Here is a 22,255-nt window from a genome sequence, read left to right as displayed (position 1 = left end):
GTTGTACAGTCAGAAAAGGAGGAAATAATAAAGAAAGAAACTCCTTTCAGCTTCAGCACTAAAACTCTCCAATTGTTTTGTTATTCCTTGTTTCGTTCTTTTTAATTAAGCAAAAATATTTGCGTGATGTGATGTGAAGTAAAATATGATGAGGCAAATCTGATTGAGGTAAAAACAAGTATCCAGTTTTTCTACTTCATCGCTTCTTGTATAATACCTTAATAAATATAATTGATAAATAAGTATATAATAAATATGATAAATTTAGTAAATATACATCTTCCGCTGCTGCTGTCAAGACAAAAATAACCAGCAAGATGACCATGGAGTCGGACGGAGGGGGGTCACCTTCCTCCTCCGCCTCCTCCTCTTCCTCCCAACCATACGATGCTGGTGCCGTCGATTTTGTTCTAAAGCATGGAATTGGAGTTTGTGCCTCTGTGGAGGAGATTCGACCAGCTTTCATGTCCATGGGACTCCAAAAGTTGACGCCACCAGCGGTCGCCAGGATAATCAACGGCTTTTGGAAAGCATACGATCTCACACAAACATCGAGTGATGGGACCACCTGGGGAGATGGAGGAGGCAACAAAGATAAGACAGATTCTGTTAATTGGAGTTTGAAACCATTTGTGCAAGCCACGATAGAACTTGTGCCAAGTCTGTCGTGGAAGGACGTTATTCGAGAACTAGATTTCTCAGGGTTGTACATTCGAGATGGGAAGGGATTCAGGGCATTTATGGAAGGACTCAAATATGGGATACAAGTCCAATCCCAGTCTAGAAACGATCAATTCCCTATTGAACTATTCTACAGAAGGTGGGTGAATGCTGGTGTAGATGCACAAATCTACTTCTTTAAAGCCGCCCTAAACCCCAATAATTTCGACTCGTTCTATCTGCTCGACCACCCTCATCATGCTGTGCCCACGGAAATGCTAAAAACGAGTGGAGACAAGAGCTACGATGTCAAGGAAATTGCGATATGGAAATCAATCGAATTGCTTGACATCCTCCTCAGCCTCTCGGACGCTGGAAGTTACCCAATTATTCAAGATTTGTTCCAGTTTCCAATTATACATTGTCCCGATCTCCTCCTCCTGGGTCTAGCTCAAATGTCGTCTCCCGTCAACGTCCTGCGCCAGGAGATGATTGCAGCATTGTTACCAATTTTCTTTGGGAACCATATCAATTCTGGTGTTATTCTGCAGTATATTTGGCACAATGGGTCTAGCTCGCTTAGAACAATTATGATCCATTCGATGGCCGAATGGTATCTTCGTGGCGAAAACGACCAAACTAAGCTCTCCAGAATATTGGACATTGCTCAAGATTTGAAAGCTTTACAACTGCTTCTTAACGCCTCCTCCCACGTATTCATAATAGATTTAGCATGCTTAGCATCCCGTCGAGAGTTCCTAAAGCTAGATAAGTGGCTTTCGGACAATGTTAGAGAACACGGTGAACCATTTGTGGCATCAATTGTGAAAGTGTTGAAACGCAGAGTGCCCTTTATTCTCGGGAAAGAAGATAACATTCCCAAAACTGCGCAACTCCCTCCTGAAACTATTGGTGTTGTAATGCAGTGTTTAAATCAGTGTGTTGGAAAAGTTAATCAAGAACTCAGTGATACGATCCTAGCAATTGGTAATAGTTATTCGAACCTCATTGGTAGATCGAGACCCCCATCTGGGCCTCCTCCCCCTCCCGGAGTGTTGCGACCACCCCATCGAAACATTAATAACCCAGACTCGGCATTTAATCCTTCATCCGCACCTGGCCAGTTATTTCCGTCAAGTGATCCATTGTCATCCGGATTTGGAGGACTTAATATATCTGGGAATGCAGCAGCAAGTGGTGGGGGTGGAGGAGGAGCAAATTTTGGTTTCAATCCACTCGGAGGAGGACAGACTCCTGGCTCCCCATCAAGATTACTCGGACCTGGATTCAACTCTCAAAATCCGGCCGCATCAGCGTCTTATCCAATTCTATCAAGCCTCCAACTCGGTCCAAACACAGGCGCTCCGAACGTTGCTGCAGTCTCTGCTGCCCTGATGAGTGGGATTAACAATTCAATGGGCATGGGAATGCTTGGTGGTCGACTGGGTCAAAATCTACAAGGACCTGCGGGCGGTGGAGGATCTAATGCAATTGGCAACAATGGTGCGTCCATCGATAAGAGAAGTGGGCTTCCCGACGCGACACTCTTGTTCACCGAGATGCAAGGAGAAATCTCCAAGGAGGCAGAAGACGAGGCAAACAATTACTTTCATAGAATTTATAGTAAACCTCCAGTAAGTAAAAAAAAGTCAACCTCTTTCGTTTTTAGCATTTATTATGTGTGTTACCTTTTTCATTGTATTTACATTCCAAACTTTTATGTATAAACTTCACCAGTTCACGTCCGGCGAGAAGAGACTCACGCTAATTATTTATTATTATTATTTTATTTTAAATAACTGATTGTTCTTTCTAAAAACCTACAAAGAAAAAGTTCATCATCATTATCAATTATCAATTATAGGTTTACTATAAGAAATGTTATTACTTTTCCAACAGGATCCTACAATGACGATTAATGAAGTTCTCGACCTGCTTAAACGTTTTCAAGAGTCGAGTGTTCGCAAAGAGCGAGAAGTATTTACCTGCATGCTCCGGAACCTTTTCGAAGAGTACAAATTCTTTCCACAATATCCAGACAAGGAACTCCACACAACTGCACAATTATTTGGGGGAATTATTGAACACGGTTTGGTAACGACATATTTGCAACTTGGTGTAGCACTCCGATTTGTCGTTGATGCACTCAAGAAGCCTCCTGGTAGCAAAATGTATTTTTTCGGTCTCGCTGCTCTGGAAAGATTCAAAAACAGACTGAAAGAGTATCCCCAGTATTGTCAACATTTATCTAGCATCCCCCACTTTCAAGAATTCCCTCCTCATCTCATTGATTATGTTGATTCTGGAACAAGATCTCAAGAGCCGCCACGTCCTCGGACAGCATCAGGTGGTGGTCCTCTTCAGCCTCCAGTAACAACTACGTCATCATCATCGTCATCATCTGCACAACATCCCCCTGGAACAAATGCCGCTGGTGTTGGAAGCAAGGGAATGTCAAACTCGGGTCCTGGTGTGATTGCGCCAAAGTCAGGAAGTACTACTGCTTCCTCTGTTTCATCTGCTGCAGCTGCCAGTGCTCCAGGCCCAGGACCTTCAATCGCAGGACGACCATCGATTGCAAACGCTACCAATATATCCACTTTGCTGGTAGCAACAGAAAAGGACGAGAAAATAACCCCACCACCTGAAGTGATACAAGATAAAACTGCCTTCATTTTCAACAACTTGAATCAAATGAACTTGCCTCAAAAATCTGAAGAATTGAAGGAAGTTGTGGGGACAGATTACTGGCCGTGGATATCTCAGTACCTCGTCATGAAGCGTGCAAGCATAGAACTCAACTTTCACAACCTGTACAGCAACTTGTTGGACACTCTTAAAGCCAAAGAGTTGACCATCCACGTTCTGAAGGAGACTCATCGGAATATAAAAATTTTGCTAAAAACAGACAAGTCTGCTGGCAACTTTTCAGATCGAGCCTTATTAAAGAATCTTGGGCACTGGCTGGGCATGATTACACTGCTCCGAAATAAACCCATCATTTTAGACGATTTGGATATCAAGAGTTTGATAATTGAGTCTTATCGAAAAGGATTACAAGATCTGCTCTATGTCGTTCCATTCGCAGCCAAGGTAATACAATATTTCTTTTTTATACGTGTAAAAATAAATTGAATAGAATAGAATAGAATAAAATAAGGTTGAACATGCATTTATTTCTTGCAAGATTATGGAAAGCTGTGCCAGAAGCAAAGTCTTTTGTCCGCCATGTCCATGGACGATGGGAATTCTCAACGTACTGGCCGAATTACATCAGGAGCCCGATATGAAACTTAACTTAAAGTTTGAAATCGAAGTTCTCTGCAAATCTTTAGGCATTGAAATTAGAGACTTGAAACCAAATGGGATATTGAAGGATGAAAATATCTTCAAGATTGATATATATCAGTTGAGCTACCAAACATCTTCCGACAAACGTAACATTGCGGCTTCTCTTCCAATAGAGCAGTCCAGTCAGGTAAGCTATCGTTGTTTACTGATTTTCCTTCTAATAATCGATTTCTTCATTTTTATGTCTTATTAGAAATTTTATTTACATTGATGATGCTAATTGTCGCGCTTTTATTTATTGTACAGGCAAAACCATTGAACGACATGAGTCAAAGCCAAACACACCACCATCTTCCCAACGCCCCGACACCACAAAATATGGAAGACATTTCATCAATCCTATCCACATCCCCACATCATCTTCAACCGGTGATGATGACGGGATTATCGTCCACGCCCACTCTTCCCACTAATGCTCCAGAGCCCAAGTTTGCATTCATGGACATCGATACCGCGAATTTGCCTGCTCTCTTGGCTAATGTTGTCATAAATGCTCAGATCCCACTTTTACAAACTAATCCACAGTTGAAGCAATCAATACGGACTTCCATTGAAAAGGCCATCCAAGATCTTGTTGCTCCTGTCGTAGATCGATCCATCAAGTACACAATCAATGCGTGTGAACAGGTCATCAAAAAGGACTTTGCCTTGGACTATGAAGAGGGCAGAATGCGAGCAGCAGCACATCATATGATGCGTTATCTCACGGCTGGGATGGCTATGATTACATCACGAGATCACATTTTCGTTGGAATAACAAACAATCTCAAGAGTTCCTTCACAACTCAGTTGACTGCTGCTGTTGCTGATCGACAACCCATGAAGGACATGATTGAACAAGCATCTTCATTGATCGCTGGCGATAATATGGAAATTGCATGCGTAAGTAAAAAGCTCATGCTTATTGTACACCTTTAACTGCTGAATGTTTTGATGTGTTATAACTAAAGCTGAAAACATTATTAAAAATTCGATAAGTTTAAATTTCACTTATTTTACATGACGTGTAGGTGTTCATTCAAAAGGCCGCAGTGGAGAAAGGTCTGGTCGAGATTGATAAGAAGTTATCATCCGAGTATGAAATTAGAAAACAAGCAAAACTTGAAAACAGGAGATATTACGACTCCAATATGATGAACTTTCAAGTGGAAAGAATACCAGAACAAATTCGGGTTAAACCACCGCAGGTACAAACCATTTGTGTGTTTATAACTTGGGGAATCATCTCAAAATATTGAATTTTTATTTTTCATTACCATTCATTCGTTAATGTTGTAGCCCGGTGGACCTGTTAGTCAACAATTGGCAGTATATGAAGATTTCTCGAGAAACATCCCTGGATTCATTCCACCTGCAGAAGGAGATGCGCCTTTCTTAAATCCCAGATTTTCAGGAGGTATGCCTCCCACTGGTAGTGCTGGAGCACTTCAGCCAGCCAATACGTCTGGAGGCGCTGCTCAGAACCCACCAGGCACTGGAGAAGACTTGATGTCCATCTACGAAAAATTGGTCACCGAAATGGAGAACTACTTACAAGGATTGGCATTGTCACATTCCCCTGCGAGCCCACAATTGGTACATATTTATAATAGAACTACTACACTACATGAGTCGCTAATATTGTTTGCCGTTATACTGTTATTTCTTGTTGAATGTGTGTTAAATTTTGCATTCACCTTCTGTAGGCCCAAGGAGTAAAAAACTTGATGGACGCAATTTGCCTAGTTCGACAATCTCAGAGCGTGGTTGCTGCCATCACTTTACTGCAAAAGTCTGTCGAAGGACTATTGGAAGGCTTAACTGCTTTTCCTAACGATCCAGAAATTATCAGATATCGAGATGCTCATTTGATGGTCCTCAAAGGTCTCCAGGATGAACGTGGCTTTGGACAAACTTGGGTCAATCGACAAGTTACCAAGTAATATCCTACACAAATAACATACAGTGTCATTTCTTCGTAATTTATTTTGATATCATATTGGATTTTATTACAAACATCATTATTTGTGCATAGATGCGTGATTGAAAGTCGTCCAGAAATCAAGTACAATGTTGATGCTGTGGACACATTGATTCGAGCCAATTTGGTGAATATGATTCAGTTTGATGCTCATCTGGTAAGTATTTATTATTTGTGCATAACTCTATTTACGATTTTATGGATTATTCACTCACGTACAAATTCCAAGTCTGAATGATGGTTAAAAATGTTGTTATCTGTCTTTAGTCCAATGCTATGGATAAAGGCACCAACGTCTTGGCTGTCAACTTTGCGATGCAACTAGTTCAAATGTACCTCGTCGATGAGAGATATAACACCGTGGTCACCGTCACCGAAAGCGACTTGTATCACACTGTAAGCTCGATTACTCTCTTTATGAAATCTACTATTCTATATTCGGCTGCAATAATCTGAATTTCAAAAACTTGTTAAAAATGCAAGCTAAGTAAACGACTCACTTAAGTTTAAACTTTTTCCTGATTGATTGGTTTCTTTAGGTCGACATGCTGTCCCGCGTGGCTACCGTTAATCGCCAGCATCCTGAGGGTCTAATCCATTTGATTGAGGTTTTGAGGAACCATGAAGCACCCAACTTTGTAGGTGGAGGTCAAGTTGCACTTCAAACTCCCTCAAACCTGCATGTGGCACCGGTAAATGCAACTAGAGAATTTGACGATTCACAAGGTATGTTAACCAATATTATAACTGTAATACTTTTAATTATGTATGACTATTATTGTGATTACTATTATCAGGGTTGGTAGAAAAATCGGAAATGTTGTTCCGAGAGTGGATTCGTCTATATGTCACACAAGGCTCGCCCAGGGATTCAAATAAAGCGTTTGCATCGTTCATTCATGATCTTAATGCTTCTGGAATCTTAAAATCGGACGATATAATCACCCGTTTCTTCCGAGTGTGTATTCAGTTTTGTGTGAGCCAAGTGTACCAAGGTCTTCAAGCTGCAAAGGTAAGTCGATCAACTGATACACACAAATTGGATACCTTCATTCAACTGGCGTTAATTTATAGTTTTTTTGTTTATTTTTTTATTGCTAGGCATCTTTACCTTCAACGCCCCTTGTTAGGACGAAGTGTTATCAATCTGTGGATGCATTAGTGCGCCTAGTTGCTTTATTAATCAGACATATTGGTGATAACTCTACCACACAACCCAAAATTAATCTATTGAACAAGTTTTTGGGGATCGTAGCCGGATTGCTGATTCAAGATCACGATATTCAAAAGCAGGATTTTCAACAACTCCCGTTTCATCGTCTCTTTATAATGTTATTTCAAGACTTGAACCAATCTGACCCTGTATTTGACACTATTGGAACGCAGGTAATGAAAGCTTTTCCTATTTTTGTGTGATATTCTGGTTTTATCAATAATTGTTAATAGCATAAAGTTTTTTTTACACCCTTTCACCTTTACTGAAACTGAAACAATAATTTGTATCCATTAAAAATATTTGCAGATTCTTGCTGGTTTCAGTAACATCCTTCATATTCTCAGTCCACTCAAAGTGTCTGGATTTGTATATGCCTGGCTGGAAATTATTGGAAACCGAACTTTTATCGCAAGAATGCTTGCCCTTGCTGCTGATCATAAATGCTGGGCAATGTACTGCCAACTCCTTCTCGATCTTTTCAAATTTCTTCAACCGTATTTGAGAAATGCAGATTTGGCAAAGCCAGTCGCCACATTGTACAGAGGAACGCTGAGAGTTTTGCTCGTGATTTTACATGACTTTCCTGATTTCTTATGCGACTATTGTTACCACTTCTTGGATGCCATTCCTCCAAACTGTATCCAAATGAGAAACCTGGTCTTATCTGCCTTCCCCAGAAATATGAGGCTTCCTGACCCATTCACAGCAAATTTGAAATTTGAAATGTTAGCAGATACTGCAGTTGCACCTCGAGTGCTTCTTAATGTCGGCGGAATGATTCAACCAGCAAAATTCAAGGCGGATTTGGAATCCTACTTAAGAACAAGGGCTCCTGTGACATTCCTTTCCGAATTGCGAACAAATTTGCAGGTAAGTACGTTCAAAAGATTGTTGCACATAAAAATAGTACGTAGGTAGTTGATTTGTGTTGTTATTATATTATGCGGTGATGGTCAGACTAGAGTTTCTGAACTGTATGGTGTCGATAAATTTTTGCTGAGCATAATATATTTTATTAATTTTTACTCGCGTTATTTCATTACTGTGCTTTACTTATTACTTTTATCAAAGTTTTCTGAGTAAATTGTAACAATTGTATTGCAAATTATTTGCAGGTGTCGAACGAACATGGCACGAGATATAATATCCCACTCCTGAATGCTCTAGTATTGTTCGTGGGCACACAACACATCAATGCTATTCGAACAAGGGGTCAAACTCCAAGCATGTCCACAATTGCGCACACCTCACACATGGACATTTTCCAAAATTTGGCTGTGGATTTGGACACTGAAGGCCGATATCTGTTCCTGAATGCATTAGCCAACCAGCTGAGATATCCTTCCAGCCACACCCACTACTTTAGTCTCGTAATCCTGTACCTGTTTGCCCACTCCAACACCGAAGTTGTCCAAGTGAGTATACATGCAAAAGTGTTTGATTGTGCTAGTATTGTAACATGATGGTTTTAGACTAGAGTTTCTGATATTTTTAATATGATTTTGAACTTTCCTGAGAAAATAATACCTACACACAAATATTTTGATCCTAACTATTTATTTAGATAACAAAGTGGTTGGATATAGTACATATTGGAAATACTTAATTTATATTTGCTACTTTTTTCTAGGAGCAAATCACAAGGGTGTTGCTTGAGCGACTGGTGGTGAATCGTCCACATCCTTGGGGACTTTTAGTAACCTTCATTGAGCTCATCAAGAACGGGGCTTATAAATTTTGGGCCCATGAGTTTGTTCACTGTGCACCAGAAGTTATCAAGCTTTTTGAAAGCGTGGCCAGGTCCTGCATGGTCACTAAGAACACCCCAGTCCCAGTTGGGTCGTCAGGACAGCCTGTCCTAAATTTGTCGACCAATCCACCACCCATTTCTACAAGTCTAATGTCGATGGATTCCGTAGATATTCTAAGCCTAGAATAAAAATGTAAAAGTACCCAAATAATTATGTTCAAAGTTTAAAGTAGTGAACGTTCAATGTTCATAGTGATGATATTTAATAATGACCATTATTATTATACTAATTACTCTCTTGTCCCGGTTACTACTATTGTAAGTGTAGTGAGTTTTAACTTAACCACTAGAATTTTTAAATGCGCTGACTGATGCATTACACGTTGGCCGTGCTTATTCTTTTGTTAACTAGCTAATTAGAAATTGAAGATTGATTGATTAATGTAGTAAGACGAATTTAAGTCGAGTCTTTGTTAGGATAAAAGTATTTCTGTTGTTGGCAGACTGACCTATGACTGACGGATAAAGCAGACATTTTGTTGTAGATGAATAAAATATGTATTTAAGACTCGTTCGATACTCAACAAAGAAGTAAGATTTGAATATTTTGGCAGCCACACACATAGCATATTGTAATTATAATCAGGGTTGATGAATGAATGAATTGTATTGAGTTGAGTTGAGAGTCATAATAATTTAAAATTTACTTATTAGAGTTGCATGCCTTAATTATTAGTGTAAAAATGTAAATATGTATGTTGGTCGAGCTATATGGACTGGTTAATAATAATGAATGATGGTCGATTGTTTACCTGGCATAGAAAATGTCCAATTTATTTTAAAAAACGCAAATTCACAAGAATTGTGGAACTCACAAAAACCAATAACGTAAAGTTTGTAGTTATTATATGATCAAATATAGTCACACACGACGCATTGTTATCCAATTCTGTAAAGAAGAATTTGGAACACATTTTCGACGGCTACTTAATAAATCAATAATCATAATGCGTGCAATTATTCTTCTTCGTCGACAGCATAATTATGACATGCTCAGATTTATGTATGTAGTTATGTATGAAAATGTGAGAAAATGTATATTGTATATATGTGTGTACTTATGTATGTACAACTTTATAATAGTTCTTATCATGAATGGATAGTCCATTAATTAATTAAGTAATAATAAATTTCTTTAAATTCTTGCAGAAATTGTGATTTTCTAATTGTTCGACTTTATTTATTCATTATTTTTTTCATGCACCAACGGGATACACATTTATTTCATCAAGGTACATTGTTGATTGCGTGCTACACACTACATACATATGTGACTGTCTCCATGAAAAGGGACCTTATTCATCAAATATCTACTTTAGCGACTTTAATTTGTTAGGAAGGTTCTTGCCTTATACTTTAATTTGCCATTTATTTCAGCTCAATCTGTCAAATGCAAGTAAAGTTATTTAAATTCAAAGTGCTGCATCGACAATATGGCAAAACGACCTTTTGGCGAAAATTTTCATACTGATTAAATTTAGAACAATGTTTTAAAATTTAATATTGTAGCTCATATGGCGCTAATATTAGATTTGCACAGGCCAATACAAGCCTGAATGACCTTAAGTTTTATTAAGTGTCTAGGTCACGTTAAGGTCCTGGAAAAGGTCAAGGCGCAAATTTTTTATTTTTATTAGGTAAAGCAAGCCTGTACAACCGTAAGTTTTAAATTTGAGGTGGAATGCTTAACATTAATGTTTATTTCGCCAATTCAGCTTTTTGACGAAATGGGTTTCGCTGAAAGTGTTCTGTTTTGGTATTTTGCCGCTTGTACAAAATGAGAAAAGTATGAATAAGGTCCCTTTTCATGGAGACAGCCACATATGCTAAAATTGATCGTTGATAAAATACTAATTTGAGAAAGTATTATTGTCCATTTAGTTAAAAGGATATAGTGCATACTTTGCAGCTCGTCTATATACTATAACATATTCCACACGAAACAAATTGATTTGAGAAGAGGACAAATGAACCCTCATAAAAACCGAACAAGTAACAAAGTCAAACTTTTAAAGCACAATTCCAAACGAAGCGAAGCGAAGGATTTAATAAAAACGAGAAAAAAACTTTTGGATTGCATATCATATCATATGCGAAATAAGATCTGGTGAGCATTAGTTACAAACAATGTGGATCACAAGTAAAATTAAAATTGGACACGACATACGAACTTTCTTTTTTGACTCGTGTTGGTCACATTCTGTTACATTATATTATACAATACAGTAAACATCACACTATGATTTCGATCACTCGGTAATTTCCGATCCGTGTTTCAAGTTTCAAACGATTGCTTCAAATTTAACTATTCATGTATGAATATGTCCACTCCTTTGTCTGGACATACGTTTCTTTGATGGTAATTGGAGAAGACCATTTGAGAATGTTGTGTGGCCCACCAGCTTTATCGTTCGTTCCTAAAAACACAACATTTTGTTATATGCAACACTGGTACTATGATGTATTTGTTAATTAGCAAACTTGGAATAAGTTAAGTGAATGCTGATTGAAGTGAAAAGTTGATGGATAGGATAATACCTGACATACGACCTCCTCCGAATGGCTGTTGACCAACTACAGAGCCAGTTGATCGATCGTTGAGATACATATTTCCAGTGGAATACTTCAAATACTCTTTAGCATGAGTTAAAAATGCCCTGCAAGTCGAAATCCCGTATAAATGTATGAACATGAATTACATATTTATGAATGAGGAACTTACTCATCCAAGCTAAAAATGGCTCCTGTCAGGGCGTAAGGAGTAGAAGTATCGACAAGATGGAGCGATTTTTCAACTTCTGCATCAGGATAGGCATAAACTGCCAACACTGGTCCAAATATCTCCTCCCTCATAATCTTGTCTTGTGGTCGAGTACCCGAAAAAAATACAAATAAATTGAATGTTTATTGGTTTGGGGCGAGATGAGACGTGACAGGGTGCCAAAACCGGCACACATCCATCATTCCAGCTATTCGAGCCAACAGAAAACGACGAATAATAATTTCGCTCCGTCTGATTTAATATTTGCTAATTTAATTATTCAAATTCCATTTATTGAAATAACACTAATAGTATTATTTTATTACTATTTCAAATATGTCGAAGTGGTGCTGGACGGCACCTTGGTTTTTCGCTGACGGAGTCCATATTTATAAATGGTCCATTGGTGGGAGTATTTTTGAAGAAAAAGAAGCAGCTAGGATTCATTTTAACTCGCAATCATCAAATCACGAAAATGGGATAGCAGCTTGTGCCGACATGTGAGGCACCCTGTTTTTATATTTATGTATTTTTTACATTATTTTTTACTTATTTCAGGAATCTGAAAGATATGGGATTTCTCTTTCATCCCCAACTTGCAATACGCATCCCTGGTACAGAGACTTTTTCTGACCAGGATGCGACCGATATGAAGGGGTTTTGCAGGGTGTATTTGACGGGTTAATTAGTTAAATATTATTTCTTAAAATAATTATTAATTAACGATAATATCATTATATTGATCCATTACATCGGCATCAGAGGACATTTTAACTTGAAGTATTTATTGTTGCAAGCTTTCGATATTCATACAGAATTTCTTCATCAGGCAAAAATATATTTGTAAACTAAAATTCATGTGTACGTTTCCTCCTCCACGTCAAGTTTTGTTTGATATCAAATAATTACATGGTTACATTTATAAATTTTTACGTGGACTTTGAGGGCTATTGTGTATATGTTAAAAAGTTTGTTAGTGTACTTGACCAGATAGGGCTGACTGCGACTCCTCTCGAAATATTCATCTTGTTAGTGGTACTTTTGATGAACAGTGCTTCTTTAAATTTTCGAAAATATCTTCTAGGTTCTTTTAGAATTAATTTATACGAATTTGGGTCCAAATTGTGTTCATGTTCATGCATGTGTAGAGCAACAGGAGATAATCTTACATTTCCACTTCTAATGGCATGAATGTGTTCCTGAATTCTTGTAGTATAATCACGTCCTGTTTCTCCAATATACTTTGCTGGACAATTACTGCATTGAATTGAATAAATCCCACAATTTATTGTTCTCGGTTTCTCTTTAGTGTTGGTTAGCATTCTGGATAACTTCGGGCCAGGAATGTAACCTATTTTCATTTCTAGTTTTCTTTCTAGAAATCGTGCAATTTTTGTGGTGGTTTCACCTGCCCACGGTAAAATAATTCTTTTGACTGGTTCGTCTAGTGAGTTGTTGTTATTGTTATACTGCATTTTGTTTTTGACTTTCTTCAGTCTGTATTCAATCATTTTTCGTGGGTAATTATTTTCTTCCAAGATTTTGATTGTGTATTTGATTTCATTCTCTAAATGGTCTTCATCTGACAGTCTTAAAACTCTTGTCAGCAGGGTATCCGTTACGCCAATTTTGTGTGCCGGGGGATGAAAAGAGTGATAATTCAGGTACAAGTTTGTATGCGTAGGCTTCCTGTAAATTTGATGACCAATCGAGTTGTCCGGTTTCTTGTACAGCATGAGATCCAGGAAAGGTAATTGTCCCTGTTGTTCATCCTTAAATGTGAATTGAATGGATTCATGGAACGAATTGATTAGACTTAAAATGTGGCTTTTCCTTCGAATCCTTATTATGGCAAAGACGTCATCCACAAATCTACGCCAGTAGATAATGTTGCGATTGTTTTTGACAAGCTTTTTTTCCAATTCTTGCATAAATATTTCTGCGACTATTGGTGAGATGGGGGATCCCATAGCGGTACCTTCAGTTTGGTGATAAAATTTGCTATTGTATTTAAAATAGGTGGATTTTAAGCAAATTTTAATCAGCTCCATTAGATCATTGATTGAGAGTTTTGTCAGTTCATTTAGGTTATCATAATCTTGAAGTCTTTTTTTGATGATTTTCAGGGTCTCTTTTATGGGAACTTTTGTGAAAAGTTAATATAAGTTATATAATAAGTTATTATCACTTTTGTGATAATATCATTCTAATAATTATGACAGATACTGTTGGACACTTGGCGAATTCGCAGGGATATTCTGGGCGACTTGAGGGAAGAAAGTTGAACTTATTGGCGGGGTTCCGTACTGTTCCAGAACTGGCATATCGTGTCGTGGATGCTCCCGAATGGCACACCACGGCCAAAAAGAAGATAATGGAGAATGGTGAGTCGTTATAACCATAAATAACAATAAATCACACTAAATCACAAAAACTCCCACTTGTGTTTTTTGCATAGATCTCCCAGCTGATCATTATGGAGTGATCCTGACCTTCACAAAGGGGTTACACAATGCTTCATACAACAAGGGTAAAGTACCGTGGACCCCGGATGACCTTTCAAAAGCTCTAAATGCGTATTCATTGCCACATGTCACTCTCGCTGATGTCCTGAAGGAGCATAAAATAAACAAATCAACTATCAATAGAGCATCAAGTACAATAGTCGGATGGGAGAAAGGACGAGACAACTCAGCAGAGATTCATGCATATATAATGAAAAAGTATTGCCACACGGCACCCTGTGCAACCATCACCAACCAAGCTGCCTCAACATCATCATCGTCACTACAACATCAAGAGGAAGAACAAGAAGAGGAAATAATTCTGGAGGAATCAGAGAAAGAGAAAAAATTGAAACAAGAAGTGATCGAATTGAAGCATGAGATCACCCGTCTCAATAACTTGATTGAAAAGTTGGAGATCGAGAACGCATCGTTTTCCTGTGTTTGTGATGGATGTTTTTGATTAACTAAGTTAGAGACTTACCCATGGGATCCTTAGTTTCGATTAAGGTTGGCTTAATGAAGTAGCCGTCCCTGTATAAGTAAGTCGTACATACATATGCAATCCTTCACTTTTGTAATCATTACTGTCCAAAGATCATGAAAAACTTACGACTTGTCGTATTCACCACCTTGCAAGATGGTCAGATTCTTTTTGGCATGGTCAATGTAGCCGGAAATTCTATCAAAGGCTCGCTCGTCAATTACTGCTGATGTAAATACTGAGAAGTCATTCACAGGCCCTATTTTCAGCTTCTTCATATTTTCAACCAGTCCTTCTTTCACCTGTACCAGATGTGGTTATACCTTTAGCGTGGCGACATATGCATGAGTGTACTGAGAAACAAATACCTTAGGCCAAATAGACTGGGGAACATACATCCTAGAAATTGAAATGTATTGTTTTTGTCAACTAATTTTATATTGAGCTCGTATGAGCTATGAAATGGTTAATCGATACCTGCTACATGCTGAACACTTTTGACCAGAATACTCGAAAGCGGAACGAATAGTGGCCATTACGACACTGTAATAAATGCAAGTAAACTTTCTAAGTAACAAACAAAACCATACAAGTGTATAAAGGTTTAGGTTATAAGTTTAATTAACTATGTGAGCATTCGAAAATAACTTCTTCTTACCTTGTTACGTCAGCACTAGGATGAACAAAGTGAAAATTCTTGCCACCACATTCCCCAATAAGCCTTGGAAAATTTTTATATTTTGAGAGATTGTTCCCAACCTGACTCCATAATCTTGAAAAGGTTCTGCCATACAGAGAAATATACTTTTAGATTAAAAACTATACCGTAGCAAAAAAAAATTATTTAAATCTCAGCCTTACGGAACAGATCCAGTGAAATTAATCCCAGCCAAATCAGGAGATGCTGTTATAGCGTCACCAAAAACGGGACCATCGCTTGGAACAAAGTTGACTACACCAGATGGAACACCAACTTCCTTCATAATTTGAAATATGACATAGTTGGATAGCACTGCAGTGTCTGAGGGCTTGAGTAACACTCCATTTCCCATCAGAGCTGGAGTATATGCAAGATTTCCTCCTGCAAAAAAGCGAAGCGTAAAAACAATGGTTCCCCCAAAAAAACATGGACAAAGTTGAAAAAATCTTCTGTTTTTGCATGGTTTCGTGTTTACCAATAGCTGTAAAATTGAATGGAGCTACCGCAGCAACAAACCCTTCAAGCCCTCTCAGTTTAAGATGATTTCTGTACACCTCCGGACTAGGACTGAGAGGTTGGTACTTTAGCACCTCTTTTGCAAAAAATGCATTCATCCTTATGAAATCGATCAGTTCCGCAGCTGCAAAAACAAAATATTCATTTCAGACAGATTATCATACAAAATCATAGAGTTACGATCCAAGATTTACGCAGCGAGTTTTGAAAGCACAAAGAGAACCGGTGGTTTTTTTAGAAATATATTTATTGATTTACTATTTCTGAACAATGAGTTCCAAAAAGAAGGGGGCAGCCACACCCACCAGCAGTACGAAGTCAAAGAGACAGATAAACTAATTCTTTAAAAAAAAACTTAGGTGAGGCTTGCTTAAAAGGGAGAAACAAGAGGTTCTCATCGTGTAATAAAATAATATGCTACATCAATGTTCATCTCATGATTTATAATTTTAGGTGAATACAACAACAAATTATATGCGTTTCGGACCATTTGCCTCGCCGTGGGCCTGATTAATTGTTCCATACAAATACATATATGTATATATATAGTATGTGCAACCATATTGATGGTTGTACCTAAATATACATAAGTTGCAATCTTCGTTACTATTCGATTCTGCTTATACTGATGGCCTACATGAATATATTTTAAAGATAGGTCGAAGTTTTTAAAATTTAGTGTTCTGAAATATAATATTACAAACTAACTCAAGCTTCGTACATTACATCACCAATAGATTATGGATAACGAAATTATCTAACTAAATCCTGTATCGTTTCATATGAATTATTACTGCATATGTGTATCAAATGCACTGAGCGCTAATAAATTTTCAAGTTATTTTAATTATTTGAATCATAAAATGGCCCACGGCGAGGCAAATGGTCCGAAACGCATATAATTTGTTGTTGTATTCACCTAAAATTATAAATCATGAGATGAACATTGATGTAGCATATTATTTTATTACACGATGAGAACCTCTTGTTTCTCCCTTTTAAGCAAGCCTCACCTAAGTTTTTTTTAAAGAATTAGTTTATTTTTTTGTTTTTAAGTCTCTTTAAGTTGTCATCAATAATAGATACCAAATTAAATCTCATTAGCCTGGATGCGTTACATAATATGCAATTAATTCTCCAGTGGGTGTGAATGCGTGGAACACCAAATTAAATTCCCCTATCACCCGTGGACTAAAGGGCAAGAAATGCATCAACATCATACATACATGTATTTTGTATATACACACACTTAGAAATCTGGTATAATTGAAATCTCAGTGGTTCCTATTGCTTGCAATACGATGACGCCAGCGGTCTAGCTCCGATTTTGACGAAAACACGATAATTATGTATCCTTAGATAAATGATTAAACACGTGTTTCAGGATTTTTCGTAATGCTCATCCTTAGTTTAAACAAAGTTATGATGGAAAACGTGAAAGAGAATTTGCATTTTCACCGTGAAATTTTTCTCACATGGGAGAAAACGAAACATGATTACGTCAGAGCATTAGTTATGAATACCATTTTTGTAGTCATTTCTGAATACCGCTTGGTACTATTTTAATACTGGATTTCTAAAAGTGCATACATGTACATACATATTTACATGTTTAGATATTTGCATATGTAAGTGCAGAGCTTACATGTTTCTATTGTGCTGGTTGCTAATAGAAACGAGTATTTGTTATAAGTAATGAAGAAACATTACAAGCAACGTAACTGGCTGCAGATGCTACCAAGAAAACTTTTTCATTTCTTGTCCGATTTCGCTCGGGTTTGTTTTAAATGACGCGTTATAGATTTCCGCACATTAAAACATGGACGAGTCACAACCTTTGCATGGGAAAAGTGAATTTGCCAGTCGTTTGAAAGTTTAAAATCGATTTAAAATGGGTTAAAATAAGATTGTCAAGTCTCTAGACCTGACGGGCATCATCTACCCAGCAAGGTCTACACGATTGCCTTTTACACCATTTTGATACGATTAGCCGTTTTGCCACAATCTTGAGTGGAATTTTGGGAGGGGGGGTCTGTTTGCATACTTAGGCTTCGCCGTAACCATGCATTTTTTCAAGAGGTCATGGTTACTATGCCTCACCTAAGAAAAAGAGATGAAATTGATGAGGTAACTATTAACAATATTTTATGGTATTATTTGATGATTTGTTTCTATTGCAATAATTAATATTAATTTTCGGGTGGTTTTTCCTTTACTCCCCAAGCCAACTACTGTTCATTCAAGATTAATATGCAGTAAAAAGTCTGAAAGGTTATTTGGCGGATGATTGGTTTCCATTGATTGAGTTTGTTTATATTTTCCAAATTTCACCTAATATTCATTGAAAAAGTAGACAAAATGTACCTAATTAAATCGTTGTCAATGTCAACCAGCAACTTCGACCATTTGACTTTTTACAAAATTTTGAGGACTTTACTGCATATTAATTTTGAACGAACAGTAAGTGTATTTCATATTTTATCAATGTTTTATGTTAATAAACGGACATAGATATTTATAAAAAAAAATATTAATTTATATTATATTAATTTATATTAACTGCAATGCAGATGGAAATGGAACAGGATGAAGAGAAAGTCTTCCGCTTTTGTAAACCAGATTCGGATGAGGATGATGATGATGACACGTCGACAAGACGAGAGTGGAGGATGGTGGAGAGCAAGGAACGATATTCAAAGCCTCCTCCCACAAATCCAACCCACAGATATGTAAATAGGACAATTCAGACAAGGGAATTTGATAATAATGGGTAAGAAAGAACGGTGAAATTGTGAAATAATGCAGTAAAATGATTACAGATTAAATTTTGTAAATTTTTAGTGATCCTAAGCCAGTCCCATCATGGTGGAAGATAACAAAGGTGTTGAGGACCGAGAAAAAGATGTCAAGAAAGTCTGAGGGTGAGAAATGTTGTTCCATTTAAGTCCGGCAACAATCTAATATGCCTTATGACACTATTTCAGATAAAGGTGATAACAAGTTGTGGCAACTTTATTGCAAGTTAGCCCGAGAGGAGAAGGAACAACCGATGGATGTTGGCTCACAAACTTCAGATAAGTCGGATAAATTGACACCCCTCACCCCAGAAGTAATCACTACCACACACGGCCCACTTACTGCGGCAGAACGGACAAAAGCAGAGGATAAGATAAAAGCTGCTGGGAAAGAAGGGTTGGAGGTCCCAGGGACAAAGAACAGAGTGGTTTATAAACCACCAGACACCCGTCCACAAAGTTTGCGACCCTGGGGATTATTCGCCATTTTGCCTAGTGGTCATTGGATTTGTTCAGCTGACCCCAGTAAGATTTTGTCTATTTAATTCCTGCTAAATTACATAGTTGTACAATGAAATCGTTACCATTTATGTTGCAGATTGTGTGAATTACAACAAAATTACGATGGAGGCCTCTCCGAAATGTAATATCCACAAAGGAGTAGATGTTGGATTTGTTTTGGGACAATTTACAGATGCAAAGAACAAGAAAAATGAAGTTATCCTTCATGTCATCGCGTCGTTTATTTTTACTGCTGGGGATGAACAGGGAAAGGAAAGTATTGCAACAGACGCCTTGAAAACACAGAATGCCAGCACACCGATCGGGGATGGTCGATATATAAAACCGAAAGGGCTGATTTAAACAAACCAACCCCAGAATTGACGGAGATAAAAGAAAGACGTCGCTACTTCTCAGATGAAAATGAATTGATGAAGGTTTACACTGCTAGACAAGTAGTTCCAGATTCTCTTTTTTAATGCATAAGTTCAACCATAATTAATTAATTTGTAATCTATTCTAGACTACAACACTCTTTAAGATGCTTTTGTGGCCCGACACAACTATTAAAGTAATCTGTCTGAATATGATGATAAACCTACCCAATACTGCCTACAAAGAGTTTCGTGAAGAGATGAATTTTCAAGGAATGGAATTAAGAGTTCATGACAAGATTAAGTCAAAAGATGCAGGGATGGAAGCTGGGATGGAAATACCATTTATCCTTAAAGCAAATGCTGGAGAAAGTCTTGGATCTCTTCTAGAAAGGGGGAACAAGGTTAAAGGTGGGGCAGATAACAACAAACCCAAGAAAAGTTTAAAACAAGAAGAAAAAGTCGCAGCATTATATTTTGTGTCCAGCCCATTCGTAATTTATGCTGGCCAAGCTCTTAAATTAGATGTGCATCAGAGGACAGACGCCGCAGCCGACCCAGTGGTGGACTATAAAAACAACAAAGGGGATCATCCCGATCCTCAAATTGTCCCTATCGGAATAGTTCCTACAGAAGAGAGATATCGTTGGGAGTTCCACCTCCACATTTGTTCATTATTGGCGTCTCTTTTCCAGCTACCAAATTGTATTAATGCAAGCGAGTACACTGCTCAAGCTCATCCTCTCTCTCTGAATAAGCAAACTAATTCTACATTTATTGATAAAAAGTCATGGGACATCATCAATGCCTACATGATGAAGAATTTCAAGATGGATGTGTATTTGGGACCGAAGGGCGTCAATTAATTAATAAGCACAGGCATTTTATTGTCATTTATAAAAGTTGTAATAAAATCATCCGAATCAATTCCAGTTTTCTTACCAGCGTCAATCTCGGCCTGGATAACGGTTTTGCCTTGACCCAACATGGTTGTAGCATTCAGTCGTGGTCTCCAAGGACCAGCCATCATATCTGCTGCCTTCAACAGTGAAACAACAAATAAATCTCATGCAATAAGGATTCATTTCAGCAGATTTGATACTCTTGCCCAATAAGTAATTAACTAATTTATATAACCCTTCATTTACATACACGAGCATTTGTAATATAAAATACTTGCCTTTAACCACATTTTGAACTTATCGTTGAAAGGAACTCTATCCCATTCCTTTTGTGCTTTTACAGCCGTTGTCATTGCCAAGTTGAGCAAATCCGGCGTTGCATAGTAAAACTTTGCTAACTTTTTCTTGTGATTATGGGGCTAAAATTTTGCAAATAGATGTTTGGTTAAAATTTAACAATCAATTGTCGCAGCAGCAGCATGTAAAAACCAACCATGACTTGATATCTGACATTGTCTGTCTTGTACTCCTTGTCTCCAATTACGATGGGAACTTCCATTGTTTCCGATGAATATTTTTCCAATGCAGACTCTAGCACCCTCCGTTCCTTTGTACCCTTGTCATACCCCAAAATTGGTTCGTTGGCGACTTTGAAATCTTCAAATTCATTTGGAGGGACGACGGATTTCGTTAACTGGGTCAATGATCTTTGCCTACAAACAAGTGAAAAAGTTTTAAAGATGAGATTGGTCATAGAACAAGGGTAATGATAACACATGTGATGCACAAAATTATGTATTACGGTTGAAGTAGTTGTATCCTTGCAGTAGTGATGATACTGCGGGGATGTGTCAGAACTCGGTAACTTATCATCTTGCAATCAGGATTGGTGGTATCTGTTGAAACAAAAACACATGTCTTTCGGATGTCTGAAAATTTGTCATACTAAAAGAATTATACCGTTTGGTCTTTTTAATAAAATGAGTCAGAGAATTTTAGAACTAGTAGAGCTTGAAAAAAGTTGGAGATGAACGAGTGGTTGAAAGTTGATAGCGAAGCGTGTCAAGTTCACTGGAAGACTCGAAAATTGGCCAGGGAGATTTACTGGCGAATCCTGAAAGAAGAAAGAGTCCAAGAAAACAAGTATGGTGAATTTTATATGGTCGAATCTTCATCAAATACAAGTTAGTACAAATATGTAGCTCGATCTGTTGTACCACACAACCTGTGGATTTAGTAGCTTTTCACCTGTATTTTGTCCTTCCAGTTTGCTAATTAACTGGACAATTAGTGGATGACCTTGAACTTGAACTTGAACAACAAAACAGGTTAAAGACAATAATATGAGCGAAGTAGTGAATGTAAATCATATAAATGCAAACTGATGTCTGAAAGGCACGCTGATCAGTGTACTGTTGGCATTAATGAAAATAACTTCAAATTTCGATTGAAAAAAATCTTTCAAACTGCGAATTTAAAAATGTGTACGCTACAAATTTTGTACTACTACAAACAAAATACGAAACCATCATATTTTTTCCGGTTGATTAATTTTGTTTTGCCCTACCTTTCACCTTTATCTTTTGCTTATGAACCTCGTCGATTGTGCAGGCACATTGGCGACGACAGGAAACAATGAGGAGAAGGACTGGCTGACGACGAGACGACGACTATGGCGAGAGACTGGCTGGACGACTGGATTTGGCGAAAATCCGTGAGAA

At 37.7% G+C, this 22,255-nt stretch overlaps 3 protein-coding genes across 12 annotated transcripts; 2 read left to right on the top strand and 1 right to left on the bottom strand.

Moving 5' to 3' along the window:
* The first annotated feature begins 16 nt into the window (after positions 1-16).
* Positions 17-10,149, top strand: LOC110851858 (CCR4-NOT transcription complex subunit 1). The gene is made up of 16 exons (XM_022099773.2): positions 17-168; positions 269-2,294; positions 2,560-3,753; positions 3,848-4,138; positions 4,258-4,893; positions 5,022-5,198; positions 5,290-5,586; positions 5,697-5,929; positions 6,026-6,128; positions 6,239-6,367; positions 6,511-6,697; positions 6,769-6,983; positions 7,073-7,357; positions 7,494-8,057; positions 8,303-8,602; positions 8,818-10,149. The coding sequence occupies exons 2-16, from the start codon at positions 318-320 to the stop codon at positions 9,124-9,126; spliced, it is 6,897 nt and encodes a 2,298-aa protein (XP_021955465.1). The 5' UTR covers positions 17-168; positions 269-317; the 3' UTR covers positions 9,127-10,149.
* On the bottom strand, positions 10,150-22,240 carry LOC110851859 (delta-1-pyrroline-5-carboxylate dehydrogenase, mitochondrial). Of its 5 annotated transcripts, none has more exons than XR_004835334.1 (17): positions 22,102-22,239; positions 21,495-21,648; positions 21,337-21,430; positions 21,028-21,247; positions 20,813-20,953; positions 20,575-20,671; positions 15,922-16,086; positions 15,608-15,827; positions 15,405-15,530; positions 15,224-15,289; positions 15,115-15,145; positions 14,876-15,048; positions 14,747-14,796; positions 11,720-11,885; positions 11,536-11,654; positions 10,849-11,414; positions 10,150-10,255 (listed from the first exon to the last, which is right to left on the bottom strand). XR_004835334.1 is itself a non-coding variant. In XM_035854047.1 (17 exons), exons 4-17 carry the CDS (start codon positions 21,405-21,407, stop codon positions 11,299-11,301), a joined length of 1,761 nt encoding a protein of 586 aa, XP_035709940.1. In that variant the 5' UTR covers positions 21,408-21,430; positions 21,495-21,648; positions 21,783-21,845; positions 22,102-22,240; the 3' UTR covers positions 10,150-11,298. The 5 variants fall into 5 exon arrangements, 4 of the variants coding, with proteins under 4 accessions (XP_035709940.1, XP_035709939.1, XP_021955467.1 ...); XM_035854047.1 differs by adding an exon at positions 21,783-21,845 and having other exon boundaries at positions 10,150-11,414; positions 22,102-22,240; XM_035854046.1 differs by having other exon boundaries at positions 10,150-11,414.
* Positions 16,148-20,559, top strand: LOC118436293. Of its 6 annotated transcripts, none has more exons than XM_035854055.1 (7): positions 16,148-16,272; positions 17,019-18,089; positions 18,533-18,732; positions 18,804-18,883; positions 18,947-19,282; positions 19,356-19,713; positions 19,782-20,559. In XM_035854055.1, the coding sequence occupies exons 2-6, from the start codon at positions 18,045-18,047 to the stop codon at positions 19,619-19,621; spliced, it is 927 nt and encodes a 308-aa protein (XP_035709948.1). In that variant the 5' UTR covers positions 16,148-16,272; positions 17,019-18,044; the 3' UTR covers positions 19,622-19,713; positions 19,782-20,559. The 6 variants fall into 6 exon arrangements, with proteins under 6 accessions (XP_035709948.1, XP_035709946.1, XP_035709945.1 ...); XM_035854053.1 differs by having other exon boundaries at positions 16,153-16,321; positions 16,416-18,089; XM_035854051.1 differs by lacking the exons at positions 16,148-16,272; positions 17,019-18,089 and adding an exon at positions 18,098-18,422 and having other exon boundaries at positions 19,782-20,043; positions 20,120-20,559.
* Positions 22,241-22,255: the final 15 nt, after the last annotated feature.

This window comes from Folsomia candida, unplaced genomic scaffold (assembly GCF_002217175.1).
Source record: "Folsomia candida strain VU population unplaced genomic scaffold, ASM221717v1 Fcan01_Sc007, whole genome shotgun sequence".
NCBI lineage: Eukaryota > Metazoa > Arthropoda > Collembola > Entomobryomorpha > Isotomidae > Folsomia > Folsomia candida.
Note: the sequence above shows the minus strand (reverse complement) of the source record. Positions and strands in the feature narration are given on the sequence as shown.

Bases quoted from the DNA above. Each gene is read 5' to 3' on its own strand.
- LOC110851858 (XM_022099773.2), top strand. From the start codon at position 318: ATGACCATGGAGTCGGACGGAGGGGGGTCACCTTCCTCCTCCGCCTCC. The intron at 2,295-2,559 runs GTAAGTAAAAAA...CTTTTCCAACAG, and splicing joins GAATTTATAGTAAACCTCCA to GATCCTACAATGACGATTAA. The intron at 3,754-3,847 runs GTAATACAATAT...ATTTCTTGCAAG, and splicing joins TCGTTCCATTCGCAGCCAAG to ATTATGGAAAGCTGTGCCAG.
- LOC118436293 (XM_035854050.1), top strand. From the start codon at position 18,321: ATGTACCTAATTAAATCGTTGTCAATGTCAACCAGCAACTTCGACCAT. The intron at 18,733-18,803 runs GTAAGAAAGAAC...GTAAATTTTTAG, and splicing joins AGGGAATTTGATAATAATGG to TGATCCTAAGCCAGTCCCAT. The intron at 18,884-18,946 runs GTGAGAAATGTT...ACACTATTTCAG, and splicing joins GATGTCAAGAAAGTCTGAGG to ATAAAGGTGATAACAAGTTG.
- LOC110851859 (XM_035854047.1), bottom strand. From the start codon at position 21,407: ATGATAAGTTACCGAGTTCTGACACATCCCCGCAGTATCATCACTACT. The intron at 15,828-15,921 runs GTAAACACGAAA...GCTTTTTTGCAG, and splicing joins ATTCAATTTTACAGCTATTG to GAGGAAATCTTGCATATACT. The intron at 15,290-15,404 runs GTAAGAAGAAGT...CATTTATTACAG, and splicing joins CCTAGTGCTGACGTAACAAG to TGTCGTAATGGCCACTATTC.